The sequence below is a fragment of the Pteropus vampyrus genome, unplaced genomic scaffold (genome assembly GCF_000151845.1).
Source record: "Pteropus vampyrus isolate Shadow unplaced genomic scaffold, Pvam_2.0 Scaffold206, whole genome shotgun sequence".
In the NCBI taxonomy this organism is placed as follows: Eukaryota; Metazoa; Chordata; class Mammalia; order Chiroptera; family Pteropodidae; genus Pteropus; species Pteropus vampyrus.
In genome coordinates this window covers 644,886-660,000 of record NW_011888987.1, presented here as the reverse complement: position 1 = coordinate 660,000, position 15,115 = coordinate 644,886, and the positions used below count along the sequence as shown (strand labels likewise).

The 15,115-nt window shown below is 37.7% G+C and overlaps 1 protein-coding gene across 1 annotated transcript in view; it reads left to right on the top strand.

Annotated features, from left to right (window-relative positions):
* The first annotated feature begins 350 nt into the window (after positions 1-350).
* The window catches only part of TES (testin LIM domain protein), a 47,348-nt gene continuing 32,583 nt past the window's right edge, over positions 351-15,115 (top strand). Inside the window, exon 1 of the mRNA XM_011372398.2 lies at positions 351-555. Coding sequence (XP_011370700.1) covers positions 529-555 — 27 coding nt within the window. The 5' untranslated portion in view covers positions 351-528. The remainder of the gene's footprint in view (positions 556-15,115) is intronic.

The following is a 15,115-nucleotide window of genomic DNA, read 5'->3' as shown; positions in this document are numbered from 1 at the left end:
ATAAACCAAGAAGCTAGCAGTGGGAGTAAGTACTCCCCAAGACACACATCTAAGGTCCAAAGCAAACACAGGTACAAGCTGCCAAAATGGAAAGGTCTCTTCCTCATCTTCAGCTGGAGGAAGGCTGGACGCTTATTCTTTACAAGCGGGTGGGCAGACGCCCAGGGCATCCGCTGAGTCCAAATTTCCCGAGCTCACTCCTCGGGGCACTGCCGGGAACGCGGCCCCGCCCCTCACCTTGCCTGCGCAGCACTCGAGCCGCTAAGGTGCGTGAGGCGCTCGTTGATTGGCGGCTGCGCGGCGCTGCCCCGCTGCCATTGGCTGCCCGGGCCTCTTTGTTCCCGGTCCCCGCCGCAGGCCGGCTGCAGCTGACTGGGCGGCGGAAGTTTGACGGCGCCGGGCGTGTGGCTGCGGCAGCGGCGCCGGACACCTCGCAGATCCCCCACAGTACCCGCGGCGGAGGTGGAATCCAGGCGAGCCTGAGAGTGAGATCCGGGACAGGAGAGAGAACTCCTCCGATACACAAACATGGACCTGGAGGCCAGAGTGAAGAAGGTAGGGGGGCGCGGGTGACGGCCGCTTCACCTGCGCGGAGTGCCGCCCCCTTGCTGCGGGCTGTGGGTGGGGCGCACGGGCCTCCTGGCGCGAGCGGGCTCCGGATCTCCGGTGCCCCAGGCCTCCGGTGCCCCGGGCCTATGTACCTGCGCCTCCGGGTAGAGGGGGTGCCCTGCAGCCCGGTTAACTCCTGAAACCCGAAAGCGACGGAGAATCGGGCGCGCGAGCGAGAGCGGCCGCGGGGCATTCTCACTTGTCTAATCCTGTCCAACGGTTGGAAGTGTTTGAAACTTTACTTAAAATGTTTCAGTTGCGCTTGTTCCTCCCAAAAAGAAATGGATGAGGTTAGGGCAAGTTCGGGCGAGACCATGATACCACTTCTTCCTGTCTCAGGAAGTTCAACTTTATTAAGCCTCTGTTTAGGAGCACTGGTGTGACTGACAGCTCCTCCCCTCCCCGCTTGGCTGACAGACTCTCTAAAGTGAGTGCTGAGTTAATTAATGTACTTCCTTCGCACCCGCGGCTGGTGATAACGTGAAAGGTGATGTTTTGTTTGTTTTTGGTCATTCATTTCTTGCCTTCCAAAGCACAGCCTCCCTCTTACAAGTTCTCTCTCAAAGAAACGTTCTCCCTTGTTGGCGGCTAGCCTGAAACGGCGACTCTCACCAGTGCTTTTAGTGCTCGGAGACGGTTCCCGCCTGTCTGGCCCCGGGCGTCAGGACTCACGATCGTACCTGAGCCGCTCCCTGGTTCTAGGGACCTCAGGTCTCCTGGGAGAAAGGGATGGGGACCAAACTGTGACTCAGAAGGAATACTGATGTCACATTCCAGTGTAACGTTCTGCGAGAAAAGATTCATTCCATTGAATTGTTCATATTTACTTTGCGGTAAATTTCAGCTAGCTGTGCCTTATCAAATAGGGAAGGAAATTTTGCAGAGAGAGAGTAGAACCTACTTTTCTTCTTTTGCCTATCATGGTTGCCAATATTGCGATTAGTTAATCTTCTAAAATTCCTGACTTGAGCATTAATTCTGTTCATGCCCAGAATTGGATTTTTGAAAATGCAAAATGTTAGGTTAGGAAGCTGTTGAAAAATAATAACTTGCAGTGGGAAAACATTTCTTATAACAAAATAAGCATTCAAAAGGGAATCTAAGGACAGGAAAAGATAATGTAACTTTTAAAAGTAGCTTGATTGTGTTCTATTCTCTTCCCATTTAGCTTCTTAATTCTTTTATTTGCTTTTAAATAACACTAATACTTTTTGTTAATCTTGCTTACCACTAAGAAAGCATTTGGTTGCTGCTTAATTAAACTTCCGTTGATGAATACTGTTAATTTTTTTTTTCAAGTGAGTAACAACTACTTAATTTAGTACTTTTCTAAAATTTGGGGGTCTTGTCTGTGCTTATAAATTTTGATTAAAAAACTACTATTAAAAGTCAACATTCTTTGTGGGGGAGGGCTGAATAAGCGAAGCAGAGAATTTTTTTAGGGCAGTGAAACTGTTCTCTCTGATACTATTAATAGCGGATACGTATATCACTACATATTTGTCAAAATCCATAGAAAAACACCACCAATAGTGAGTGAACCCTAATAAAAACTGTGGACTTTGGAGGATAATGATGTGTCAGTGTAGGTTCATCTTTTGTAACAAATAATACCACTCTGGTGGGGAATGTTGCCACTGGGGGAACTGGGCGGGGGTTGGAGAAGGGCACAGATATATGGGAATTCTGCCTTTTGCTTAATTTTACCATAAACCTAACAGTGCTCTCAAAGATAGTCTACTTAAAAAAAAAAAAAAGTCAGCATCCAAAACTGATTTTGAAAGCAGCTGAGAAGATGAGGAAGAAGTAATTCTGAGGGAGAAAGTCCAAAGTTAAGAATTATGTGTGCTGGCAAGGGAAAATCCAGGCATATTTGTAAACAATTTCCTTAGTTTCAAAATGTGCAGTGTGGTAAATAATGCCCTTGATACATGTTGTAATTTTTCTCCTCTATCTTCCTTTTACTTTAAAATGTTTTCTTTTCAACTGAGTTTCTTACCCTTCTCTCTAATCCTCCTTTCCTTCCCTATCCGGGAGAAGGAGGGTTCCATAAATTTAAAGCTTTTACGGATAATCCCATGACAATAACAGATCCTTGTTTTACTACCTTGTCATTGCTGTTAGTTAAGGCAGAGTCCTCAACCAGTAAATTGAAAACTACTGGAAGACCCCAAAGATGTCCAGTTTGACTGCCCACCATACCCTCTCTGTGCCTTTGTTGGACCCTTAACAGACTCCATGTTCTTTGGATTCCACAAAAAGTTTCCCAGTACAGAGTTTGGAGAGCCCAGGAAAGCATTTCATTGTCTTAGCCATAATCTAAAAAACAAAAACAGACCAAAAAAAACCAAAACAAACAACCCTTGTATTCCCTTCAGGAATTGTTTTCTAACACAGAAAGAAAGAAACATTACAAGATTATCTCTAATCTACTGGCAGAGCCTTCATACCCTATTTTGGTACCTAGATACTTTTCAGGTCTCCCTTCTTTTTGACTTGAGTATACAAGAAAAGTAATAGTTTGAATGTAACTTTAAAAAAGCCAGGTTGGAATTTGAAACAAAGACACAACCAACCATTTAAATAAAACTAAATTTAACTTCTGTTTTAAGATATGTGGCATGTTTTTTTCCCTTCTAAAACCCGTATACTGTTGATTTCATAAGTAATTTTCCCCAAGCAGATGAAAAATGTTATTTATTTTTTTCATTTTCATTTTGTATAAGGAGAATTAAAGCAGGTTGTCCTTATTCCACAACAACCTAGGTGGATGATCCTATTTCAGGATTCTTCGTTTATAAAAGAAGTTGGTGTCCACATCATTTGCACACATTTGGATTAATTACCAGCGAAAAGTCACCATCACAAAGACAAGGGATTTTTTAAATTAGATTTTGCTGTATTTTGCTTTGTTTGAAGTTAGTTGTTGCTAGGATGTGATAGCTAGTTTGGTTATGTAGAGTTTTTGTTTTAGTAATATTTTAGAATAGAATTTGACTTTTATGTCTTTACCCTGTCTTCTAAGTTATGCATCTATAGCTCTTATGTCTTCAGTCTCTTCATTAGAATTGACTTTGTGTAAGTAGAGCCTATGTCTGCTTGGAAAAAAAACAATAGCCTTTGAGAAGCAGAAACAGAATCTCATTTTGTGGTGAATGGTAAATCATGGCCTACAGCCAGCTGTTTTCCTCTTTTCTTTCTGTGTTACTCTCCCATGAGAATCACTTTCTTTTTTTTCTTTAAAAACATACCAGAGAGAAAGAGAACTTCAGTAATTTCCGTTTGCTGCCTGGAATTGCTGCAGGGCTTTTAATTTTATACCTTTTTCATTTTTGCCTTCTTTCTAACTTCTGCCTTTTGATCTTTCCTAACATCTTGCATTTTTTTTCAAGTACTCTTTTCTTTGTTTAATTTTGTTTTTAAAAGATGAGATGCATTTTAAACAATACAGGTCACTGCAAATCTCCTTCTTAGCATCTAAACTTGTATTAAAAGCTTCTGTCACTGGCCAAAACACATGGTGAAACAAAGTGATTGCAGTTGGAAAAAGTACTGAACCGCAAATATTATTTCTGTTAGAAATTAAAATGAGCCTTTTCTCTTAGGTGGCCTCTGAAGTGGAAAAGGCAAGTAAATAGTGACCTCGATGCACAAATCTATAGTTGAATTTCTGTTTGAAGCCATTCTTGCTGCAAGAATCATTGGCAAGCCTGGTGGCAATGGAAGGGCAGGGCAAGGCACTTACAGGACTTTGTTTTAGAGCAGTTACTGTGTCTCTCAAAACAAGTGCAGAAGAAAGTAAAGTAGTCCTCAGCTGTGCTTTTATCTCTGCCAACCAAACCATGGTGTGATTCATTACATTAATTGGATATGAAAAGTCATTTTCTCTAACTTGTCCTGAATATTGCTTTGAATAGAACTATAGTAGATTTTCTATTGATTTTGTTCCATTATGCTATACTATGGAGTAGAATTGGGGATTTTTATCTCAACTGGCCATTAGCTATGTGCCATCGCCTCCTCCCTTGACTTTGCTTGCCCATCTGCAATACTGAATCTTAGTCATCCTTCAAGAGACCTGCCCTCCACCATGGACTGTCCTTCATGAAATCTTGTTCCTAAGCTAGACGCAAATTCTCTTTCTTCTGAAGTCCCAATCATGTTATCTGTAACTCTTAGGACACTCATCACTTTCTCCCTTTAGATTATAGTTTTCTTCTTAGATTGAAATCTTATTGAGAGATGTATTCATATCCTATTTATATTTGCATATATTTCATTTGCTGTTCAAAGCAATCTTATGAAGTAGACTTTAGCCTCATTTTAATGATAAAGAAACTGAGGCTTAGGTAGGTTAATCCGAAACTAGCAGAACCTAACTATGATCTTGAGGCATAGTCTTCATAATTATGTTCCTTCCATCATACCACTTAGCCTTTGAGTCCTCTTATATCCCTGCCCAGCTCACTAAATATCTGGTGAATGAATTACCTTACTGTAAAAAGAGAAATACCAGAAGGTACATTTCAACATTTTTATTTCTTTAAAGTAACTATATTGGAGGAAGTGCTTTATATTCCAATAAAGTTACTTCCCTATTGGTTTTTTATATTTTATTTATACGTTATTCATGTTGTATTTATGTCCTTTATTGTAAGTTGCCATTGACCTTCTTTGGATAGAAACAGTCTAAATGAAGCAAAAATAAATAGGAACTTTTGGGAGACTTTCACAGGCAAAAAAATTTCATTATCTCCAATAATTTTCTGGACTGCATATTATAGGATTCTTCCAAGTTCACAGCTTTTGTTGGGAGCTGTGGTAATGCCTCTTAACCTACTTAATATGGTCCTGAACAGCAGCGACCTTGCATTTGGCTCTCTCCTTTGAGATTTCAACCAGTGACATCTGAAACTGGATAGAGACACTTAGGGTTGAACTATAGAAGAATCTGTTCTATCTGCTAAACTCCAGAGTTGATAGAAAGCCTTACACGTACCATGGTAGTGCTCAAAGTGCCACTGGAATGACAGACCAGACACCTAAGAATAGAAGAGTTAAAAAAACTCAATTCTGAGAGGAGAAATATTTTTGGTTGTTGTCATTGTTTTAAATTTCCCATTTTTCATACAAAAAGATCTATTAAGAAGCAGTGAGAAACACCAAAATGATCATCTGTTTCATGAGGATCTCATTAGGCTCCAAGATTATATCACCAGTTTGTGGGCATGTTAATTTGAATGTAAGTTTTTACAAACCAGATCAGCCCAGTGTGTTCAGAAATTAAAAAAAGATCAGTAAGTACACAGTATGTGTGACGAGCTATAGTGTATAGAAAGATCTTCTGTAGTATATCAGCTTTCCCACTTCTGTTTATCAATATGATATGGTTAAAATCACTCTGAGCTGAGAGTTAGTTGATCTGGTCCACTCTAGTTTCTGTAATGTAGGATACTTTGGATATGTTTTCATATCTATAAAAATCTGTAGGAGAACCAGGTGATTTCTAAGATTTCTCCAAACACTGTTACTTTTCTTTGACTGTTGGAAATATAATCAATAGTCTACAAGTATAATAATGTTCCACAGTGCTTAAAAATCACACGAGCCAAGAATATATAAATAATATGTGATTTTAATTAAATGGCATAGTATACTAATTTTTTACTGAATAATAAATAATTTTATAGTGAATATTTTTCATAAATCTCAGCTATTTATGAACTTGTTTTTACTTAATTAGTTCACCTTTGTAATATTTGTTGGGTATTTGAAGATAATAAGTTTAATTTAAATCTGTAGTATGAACCTTCAAATAAGTCTAGGAGTGATATATTACTTTCCTTGGTATGTAATTATAGGGAAATGAAAAATAATGGAGCTTTTTTTATCTTTAAAAGTTATCTCTCCCAGAATACAATGATTTATTTAAAAACTGTGTACTTTATGTGCAAAGCACATAGAGACTAGACTCTGGAGATACCTTGTAACAGAACTTACACTTTTGAGAACAATGATAGAGCAAAAAAGTGAATGAAAGTAAACGACAAAGTAAATGATAAAGAGTAAATGCACTAGGATTACACCCATCAGTGCACTGTTTACAGGTCAGCAGTACACTAGACTTCTCACACAGAGTGGGCAGTTTTAATGGTAATTCTTCACATTGGTCCCTGGTTTTGCAAACTTTGTGATTACGGATTCTTATTTATATTAAGTAATGACAAATGGAAAAGAAATGAGAAAGCAACTTTTACGTGAAAAAGCAGTTACATTGTGAAAAAGCTCGTAAAAGGATAAGGCTATAATTACAACCTTACATCTGTAAGTACACAAACTAAGTCTTCCTGATTACAGATGCCTCACAAAACAGTCATTCTTGGGTTGTGTTTCCTGTTTGCAGTCATTACTAGTTTTTGTTTGGTAACTACTGCCATGGTAACTGAAACTATAATTTTTAAAAATCTGTTTATTAGATCATTAATATACAATACATACAGGAAATTACTTTGCGTTTTGTAAGTGGTGATGTTCAGAGAATATTATGCAAATAATGAATTAGGAAATTAACTTTTTCAAGAAGAGGAAAATAGAAAAAAAGACTAACTAAATTGAAAATAGGTATCAAAAACTCAGACTTTCAAGGTTTTTAAGAAAAATAGTTTGGTAATAAGTTCATTCTTGTTCTTTGAGTAAATAATCAGGTATTAAAATTTGCCTTAAACACTGTTATTAGAGAGTTAAATTTAGATGTTATGCTTTTCAGCTATCCAGCTCTAATCTTTGACACTCCTATAAAAGAGCTTCAATAAAATTTAGAGTAGTTTCACTTGTTTGTTTTTCTGAGCACCGATCTACCTAACTTCCTACTTAAATAATGGGGATTTAGAGAGAGAAGGGTATGCATGACTTTAATTTTTTAATGCAAGTTCATGCTGTGACCCTAAAATGAAGTCATTGCTTTTCTCTTTCTTCCTTCTTAACCAGCCAGTATAATCACTATTCATTGCAGAAAATATTAGGAAAGAACAGAATGTGGTAAAGAATGACAAGAAACTCACAAGGTATAACAGAAAAGTGCTGTGGAAGTATTTCATGCTCCTGTCACACTGAGTACATAGCTATAAAAATTGGTTTATTCCAGGTATCACTGGCTTTATTTTGGTCATATTAAAAAAAAAAAAAAAAAGAGAAGAGCACAGTGTGAGATTACCAGTTTCTCTTACCCTTAGGTTGTCTGCTCAGAATGGAGGACTGCTCAGGTTTGAGCAAAGCTTCAAGTGAGAAGCTGTGTGAGAAGCCAGGCAATGAGGATTGCTATCTCATCTGCTAAATGACAACAAGGCTACTCCTGTACACATATATTTAACCTCTGAAATGCTGTATCATCTGCAAATTGTGAATGATTCAGCCTCTGTTTATTATAGTGACATTCTGACCACCATGCAAAACTGTAAAAACGTATTTCCACTTATTAGTTGCATAACTTTTTATATGAACAGTGAGCCTAGCAAAGAAGAGGCTGAAAGCCTAGCACCAGTGCCATGGTACAAAGTTCATTAGTAAGTCTGTAGCCACAGTGAACTTGCCCTTGTTTTCTTTGAAGATAAAGTGATGTCATGTTTCATTGCAAAACAATTATGCCAATGTTAGGTGGATTTTATCTTTATATGAGTAACATCATGAAAGCTTTGATAGAATGATTCACAAAGATAAGGAATCTGCTTTATTCCTTTCTGGTTATTCCTATAATAAAAATAATTGGGGGCTGAATAAAAGAAAGTTACCCTTTGTTTTTCATAAAGAATATTAAAAGGGTAGTTTAAAGTAAGACTACAGAATCTCAACTCCATTTCTATCAATATCACCTGTTGAGCTTGTAGCCCTCAAAACACTGTGATATCAGCTTTGACAGAAAAAAAAAGGTAGGTTGGCAGGCAACATAGATAAAGACAGGTTGGCAGGCAAGACAGATATGTAAATTAACTGCAATGCTAGATAGAATAAAATAAATGCTATAAAACAGTGTTTCTCAAAATATGTGTGGTACAGAACCATATTAAAAAACTCTGAATCTGTCATAGGCCAATATTTTTAAACACCCAATAAAAATGAATTACTAAAAAAAGACAAATACAAGGCCAATTTTTTAAAAAAAATTATTAAGTATATCAGACAAAATTACTATCAAATTGCTTAATTCTTAATTGCTTACTCTCAGTTTCTTTATGTCTCATCACAGACTGCTACACTTTGAGTAGTGCTGCAATAATAGGAATACAAACCACCAGTATTAAGTCTCAGAAGCAGAAGTAATTAATTTTGATTGAGTGGATTGGGCGTATTTTATGGCAGAAACGACATTCAAAACGACATTTATTCTTTTTATTCGAAAGGATAAAATTTGGTTTCATTAGACAAAGAAGGCATTCCAGGAAGAATAAAAATAGCATGAACAAAACGAACATGGGTGCTAAAAGTCAGTAAACTCTTGGTATTTACACCATTACATTTTCAGTTTTGACTCTTTTAAAATAAAGCCAAGGTATATATTCAGCAGTAATTTGTCATTTTCCCAAGTTACAGGTTAGACTTAAAGAAGTATGTCACTGAGCTAGTACAGAAGCCTAGCCTGTGGCTGAGGATCTATACCTCTATCCTAATCTTGATTTTTATTTAATATGCTGTGTCATCTTTTGAGCTAGAGGAGAAAATGTCACACTGGGGTCTAGCTGATGTAGGCTGGGCTTGGCTCCAAGCTATGGGTTGGGACCATGTTGACTCTACTTATCTTCTATACTTCTTAGGTCATTGGATATCTTAAGCAAAAGGTTGGAGCACTACAGGGCATTGCAGCAAGGTTGATCCTGGGTTCAACTGTAGAATCCTGGGTTCAGTTCTTAGCACTGGCACTTACTAGCTGTGAATTTGTGAAAGTTACTCAACTGTGTAAACCTCGGGATCCTTATCTGAAAATGGGTTACAGCCAGCTGTCTTACAGGAGTATAAGGATAATGGAGATGAACATTTTCAAGCACAAAGTACGGTGCCTGCACATAAACAATAAACAGATTATCGTAATCATTATCTGTGTAGAGGGAGGAAAATCCTGCATAGATCTTCAGACCATTTAATAGGCACCTGAATATATCATCAAGATATATTGACACGTTTTCAGAAAATTATCGATACTTGGTACTTTCTTGAGCACAAAGAAATGTTCATTTAAAATATAATACTTTGGATGCATTGAATTATTGGATTTAATTTTTTCCTTTTTATAGTTTGCAAATTATTTCGATTTTAATTTTTTATGAAGAAAGTAAACTTAAATAATCATTTCTAGTATTTGTTGAGTATGTACCAAAGCCATATTAATTGAGTTCTCTAGGGGGCATTGGATTTAACATCACCAGATATTCTGGTCCAGTACAGGGAACAGGTATGTTTTCCTGGACAGAATCTTCCTCAGAGTTTTTGTGGTAAATTGCAAAAAAAACGGCCCCCAATTCTTTACAGCACCTCCCATTGAGAAACAGTGTCTATTTTCCTGCCCTTCGATTCTGGACTGCCAGTAGACTGGTGGAAATAATGTTATGTGTACCCCAAGCTTGGACCTCAGGAGACCTTTTTTGCTTCTAATTACTGTCTTGGAAGTCTGCTACCATGTGAACTAGCCTAGCCCAGCATGCAAGGATGACAGACCACATAGAACAGATGAAGCATCTCAGCCTGAGGTTCCTCTAAACCAACTTTCCTAAGGTGACTACAGATCCAGTGAGCCCCGCTGGGTCAGAAGCACCATTCAGCTGAACCCAGCCCAAGGTGCCAAACTTCAGAAGTATAAGTGGAATATCATGAACAAAAACTACAGAATAAAATGGTTGTTGTTTTAAACCACTATGTTTAAGGATGGTTTTTTAGACAACAAATCATAACTTGCACCCCCTCTATTACTAGGATATAAGTCGTCTCAGACTCTCTCAGTGAAAGCTATGGAGAGGGGTTAGAACAGGCTTTTCTCACTCTGAATTACCCTCATAACCCTCTGTACACATGAAAAAATAAGGAATCAGGACACTGTAGTTTCCTTGACATCATTGGCCACTTGAGAATAGGCCCTCTTTCTAATCTAGACAAACCCAATTTTGATTGCTTTGTTATTCCATCAAGATTAAGGAAAATTAAACTAATATGCAACTGAAATTTGATCCTAGTTATAGAAAGGTGGTGTATGCATGTTTTGAAGGTCATCTATTTACCCTGAACCACTAGACAAATCTAAAGTGATGTCTGTGTACCTTTTGTAGTGGGGAAGTCCTTGGGCTATAGTCTAAATATAGAACAAAAAACATGGGAAATCAAAGCATTTCTCTAATAGATGACAAATCAAAAGATAGTTTGAAATTAGTTAAGGTTCTTATGTTTGCACACCACACCACATAAACATAATTCACTTTTTTTCCAGAGTAAGGGATGGTGTGAAAAGGCCAGGCAATAAGTAAATAAGCTTAAGGCATCTGGCAGGAGGGTTCCAGCATCTCTCCACTCCTCTCTCCATTTGCAAGATCCCTCTTTGTGCTGTAACAACTTTGTTGTTGTTCTAATGCCAATCCTAGGCAAAAGTGGAAAATGAGATTGTCTTTTTTGCACACCCCTATCTCGATTTTCTGTGCCTTCTCTCCATTGGGATTTACTCTCCAGGTTCCCTTGAATCCTCCTAGTGCCCTAGGCAGTCTCCTGGGATGGATCTCAGCCGGTGCCACAGCCTTTCCCTTCACTCTGCTCTGTGACAAACACACCTGTACTGTCCTCTTTTCTTGCACGTGCTTTGATTAGATGGTTAGGAAATTAGTGGCAATGAGTCACTTAATTGTGTAATCACCTTCCCCATGCCCTCACCCATCTTTATAACAGGTTACTCCTAAAGAAATAATACTGTAGCCCTTAGGCATGGCACCAATGATGGCAACATTCCAGTTTAGGGATATACAGAATCTTAACATAGGCCTCTCAATATTCAGCTGTGAGAATCTCCTCTTTGGAACCAGTGAGAGGTAGTGACACAAGACCAAATTAGGAGTGTTCGTCATGATCTAAATTTTTTTAAAGAACTCCTAAAGATGCCTTTTGAAATCAAGTTTTTAAAATCCCTTTTATAACTAATAGTTGGGAGGCTTTGAGGGCTGTGTGTAAAAGCACATGCTATTGTAGAGTCCTTTCGTGGAGCCAGATTTCAGCCAATTCTAATTTAAAAGCCATTCCAGCAGCAATCATAGCCTATTAATGGTGACATTTTTATAGACTGTGTTGTTTTTCTCAAAGTCACGGATTCGAGAGGAGACCTTTTTTGAATAGAGTCCACAGAAGAGCTATTCTGTTGAACGTTTCAAGCAACTTCCTTTGAGCAGTAGTATAAAAATAATTTGATAGTCGTCAGTTTGGAAAATGTTTATAAGGAACCAGCATAAACTAAACAGACAGAATACATTTCTTTTTATCATTTGCTTACCTAAAGTAAGTACAGATCTTTAAAAAAAAATCTAAATTATTTTGTCCCTGATAATACAGTGAAGATACATTAGGATTTGAATAAGTAAGCAATATTGGAAAAGTAGTTATGAACAGACTGTAAAACTATCTAATTTGAATCAAGTTATTTGCATCCTGATATCACAAAGTAATGCCATATATATATATATTTTTGCTTAATTCCATCACCAAATATGTAATAGCATAACGTTTATATAAATCCTTTTTCTTTTTACTTTTATTCTATGTTCATTTAGGAGGACTATGACATATAGAAATTGTGAAATTTTTCTCTTAAGTATAATTCTGGAAATTTCTTGCTAATTAAACCTGATATTTTGTATTCTCATTTTTGACTGGGTTCACAACATATATAACACAAGCATGTGTGCATGTATATATGTTGAGATGGATAGAGAATAAGGCTTATATTCTACCCTGTCTTCTGGAATACTGTTCCCTGATCCTGACTGAGTGAATAGCTAACAAATTGAGGAGAATATGAATATTTATAAGAAAGGAGCAAAGTTCTATTTTACTATGCCCATTTAGATGAAGAGATATGGGAAAAATATTTGAAATGGGAAAAATAAAGGAAAGGGTAGTAGATAAGCACCCCCTTGTATCAGCTCCTCCCTTTGTAAGATGTCTGTCTCATCACAAATCACTTAGTCTTTGGATTTAAAGTCAAAACAGAAAAGAAGTTGTGGTAGGTGGACTCTAAGATGGCCCCATTGATTCCCATCTCCTAGAATTCATACTTGTGTGTTCCCCTGCCCCTTGAAGGTGTGCTGGACCTGGGCAATTGCTGCCACAGAGTAATAATGTGGCAGAAGTGATGGTGTATCACTTCCGAGATTAAAGACTTCGGTTTCCACCTTAGGTGCTCTCATTCTCTCTGGGATCACTTACCCTGGGGGAACCAGTTGCCTTGTCATGAGACTCCCCTCTGAGAGAGCTTAAAAGCAGGTCTCCCTGCCAGTTGAGCCTTGAGATGATTGCAGCCCTAGCAACCCCTGATTTCAACCTTGAAAGAGACCCAGAGCCAGCCCACCCAGGTATGCCACTCCCAGCTGCCTGACCCTCAGCAACTGAGATGACAAATGTTTGTTATTTTAGTCACCAAGTTTTGGGATAATTGCAACTAATACAGAGGTTTCACATTATAAATCTAGAAATTTAATGATTAAAAAAAATGGAAAGAACAGTATTTCAGTTTTTGCCTCCTTACTTTACCCCAGGCCACTGCAATAATAATGTATGAAATCTTCTTTATAATATAGCAAGTTATTTTCAGTACTAGTGGTAAGTCTACACATCTTGAAGAAAGATCTTTCAACTATGAGATTTAATTTGTTCATTTGTATTCTTTTACAACATTTCTCTCTTGCTATAACATTGGAAGAAGATATTTTACATCAGGACCCTGGAGATTTTCTTTGACTCACACCCTATTCTTTTGAGGGCCTTCTTGTGTGTGTGAATTAATCACCTCAGGGCCTGTAATGATAGTGCAGCTGGTGTGCAGACCTTCAGGTTCCTTATAATCGATTTCACATTTGTCTCGGAAGGAGGAGCTTCTGGCTAGTGACGAATAGGCAGTCTTTCAGATCAAAACCTATTGTTCTAGAGAAGTTACAGATGAGAGGAATATTACTCATTTAAGTTATTACTTATCTTCAGAGTCTCATTTTGGAGAAAAAAACATGATGACTTTGTAGCTAAGAGCTCAGGATTTGGAGTTAGAAATGCCAAGATTCAAATCTCGACTATGCACTTTTCAAACTGGGCAATCTTACACAAATCAATTTCTCCACACCTATTTTCTTATTTGTGAAATAAGGATGATTACACTTTTTCATAGGTCGTTTTGAGAAATAAACGAGATGATGTGTGTATTGTGCTTGGCAGGTAGTAACATCTTAACAAATGGTGGTTGAGGTATTTTTACTACCACCTCCACCATCACATACCACCAGTACTTATCAAGAAAAAGTGTAATTAAAAATGTTTTAAGGTATCCTACTAAAATTAAAATTAATTATGGTTTCCTAGAAAAAAAAAATACCAGGATCTACTTCTGAAATGTGTTACCATAGTTATTGAAATTGTAGGGATGATTTGGGTAATCTGCTACAACCTGATCACATCTCAGACTATAATTTGTATAGACAAATTGCCTTTGTAATGATCTGTGTCACTGTCCGCTAGGGGCAGATTGAGTGGGAGTCATCTATTTCATTCATTTCAGGGATACTGACCCAGTACCCCTAAATAGAAACTATTTAGGCTGAAAGATCACTTATTTCCTTTTCTTTCCTAACAGAATAGTCTATGTGCTTATTTACTACTGCATGTGAACAAAAAGTTGTCAATCCATTTGACTCAGTGAATTTTATGATAGAGATTCATATAGGACTCTGACTTTGTATTTCATGCACTGAAACGCTGAAGGAATGTGGAAATGAATCCTAGATTCTGCAATAAAGAGTTTTATTCTCATTTGCTTCTGGATATATGGTATTGACAACTAAAAATCTTTAATTGATTATTCTGCTCATGAGCTGTAGTTCTTCAGTCTTAATTCTGTTTCTATTTTTTTAAAAAACTGATTTACTAAATATCTATATAACCCAGGGTCTTTCCATGTTTGTGACCTGTGTTTAGGCACCTGTGGTTAAGAATAGACATTCTGCCAGGCAAAGAGAGAAGCTTCCCCTAGAAGTCGAGCACAGCTGGAGGGGAGGTGTGTGAGGAAGGAGGTGGTAGGATTGTGGCAGGTGCCGTGTTAAAAAGGCCTTTCGCTGCCATGCTGAGACATGCGAAATTCATTGAACTCATTAAAAGATCTAACGGGGATTGTTATGATCATCTTTAGGTTTTATTAAAATTGGGAGCAACAATATGACAGCATGCAAAGGGAGCAATCAGGAGAGAATGCTCCCAGGTTGACAGACAAAAGTTTGAACATGAA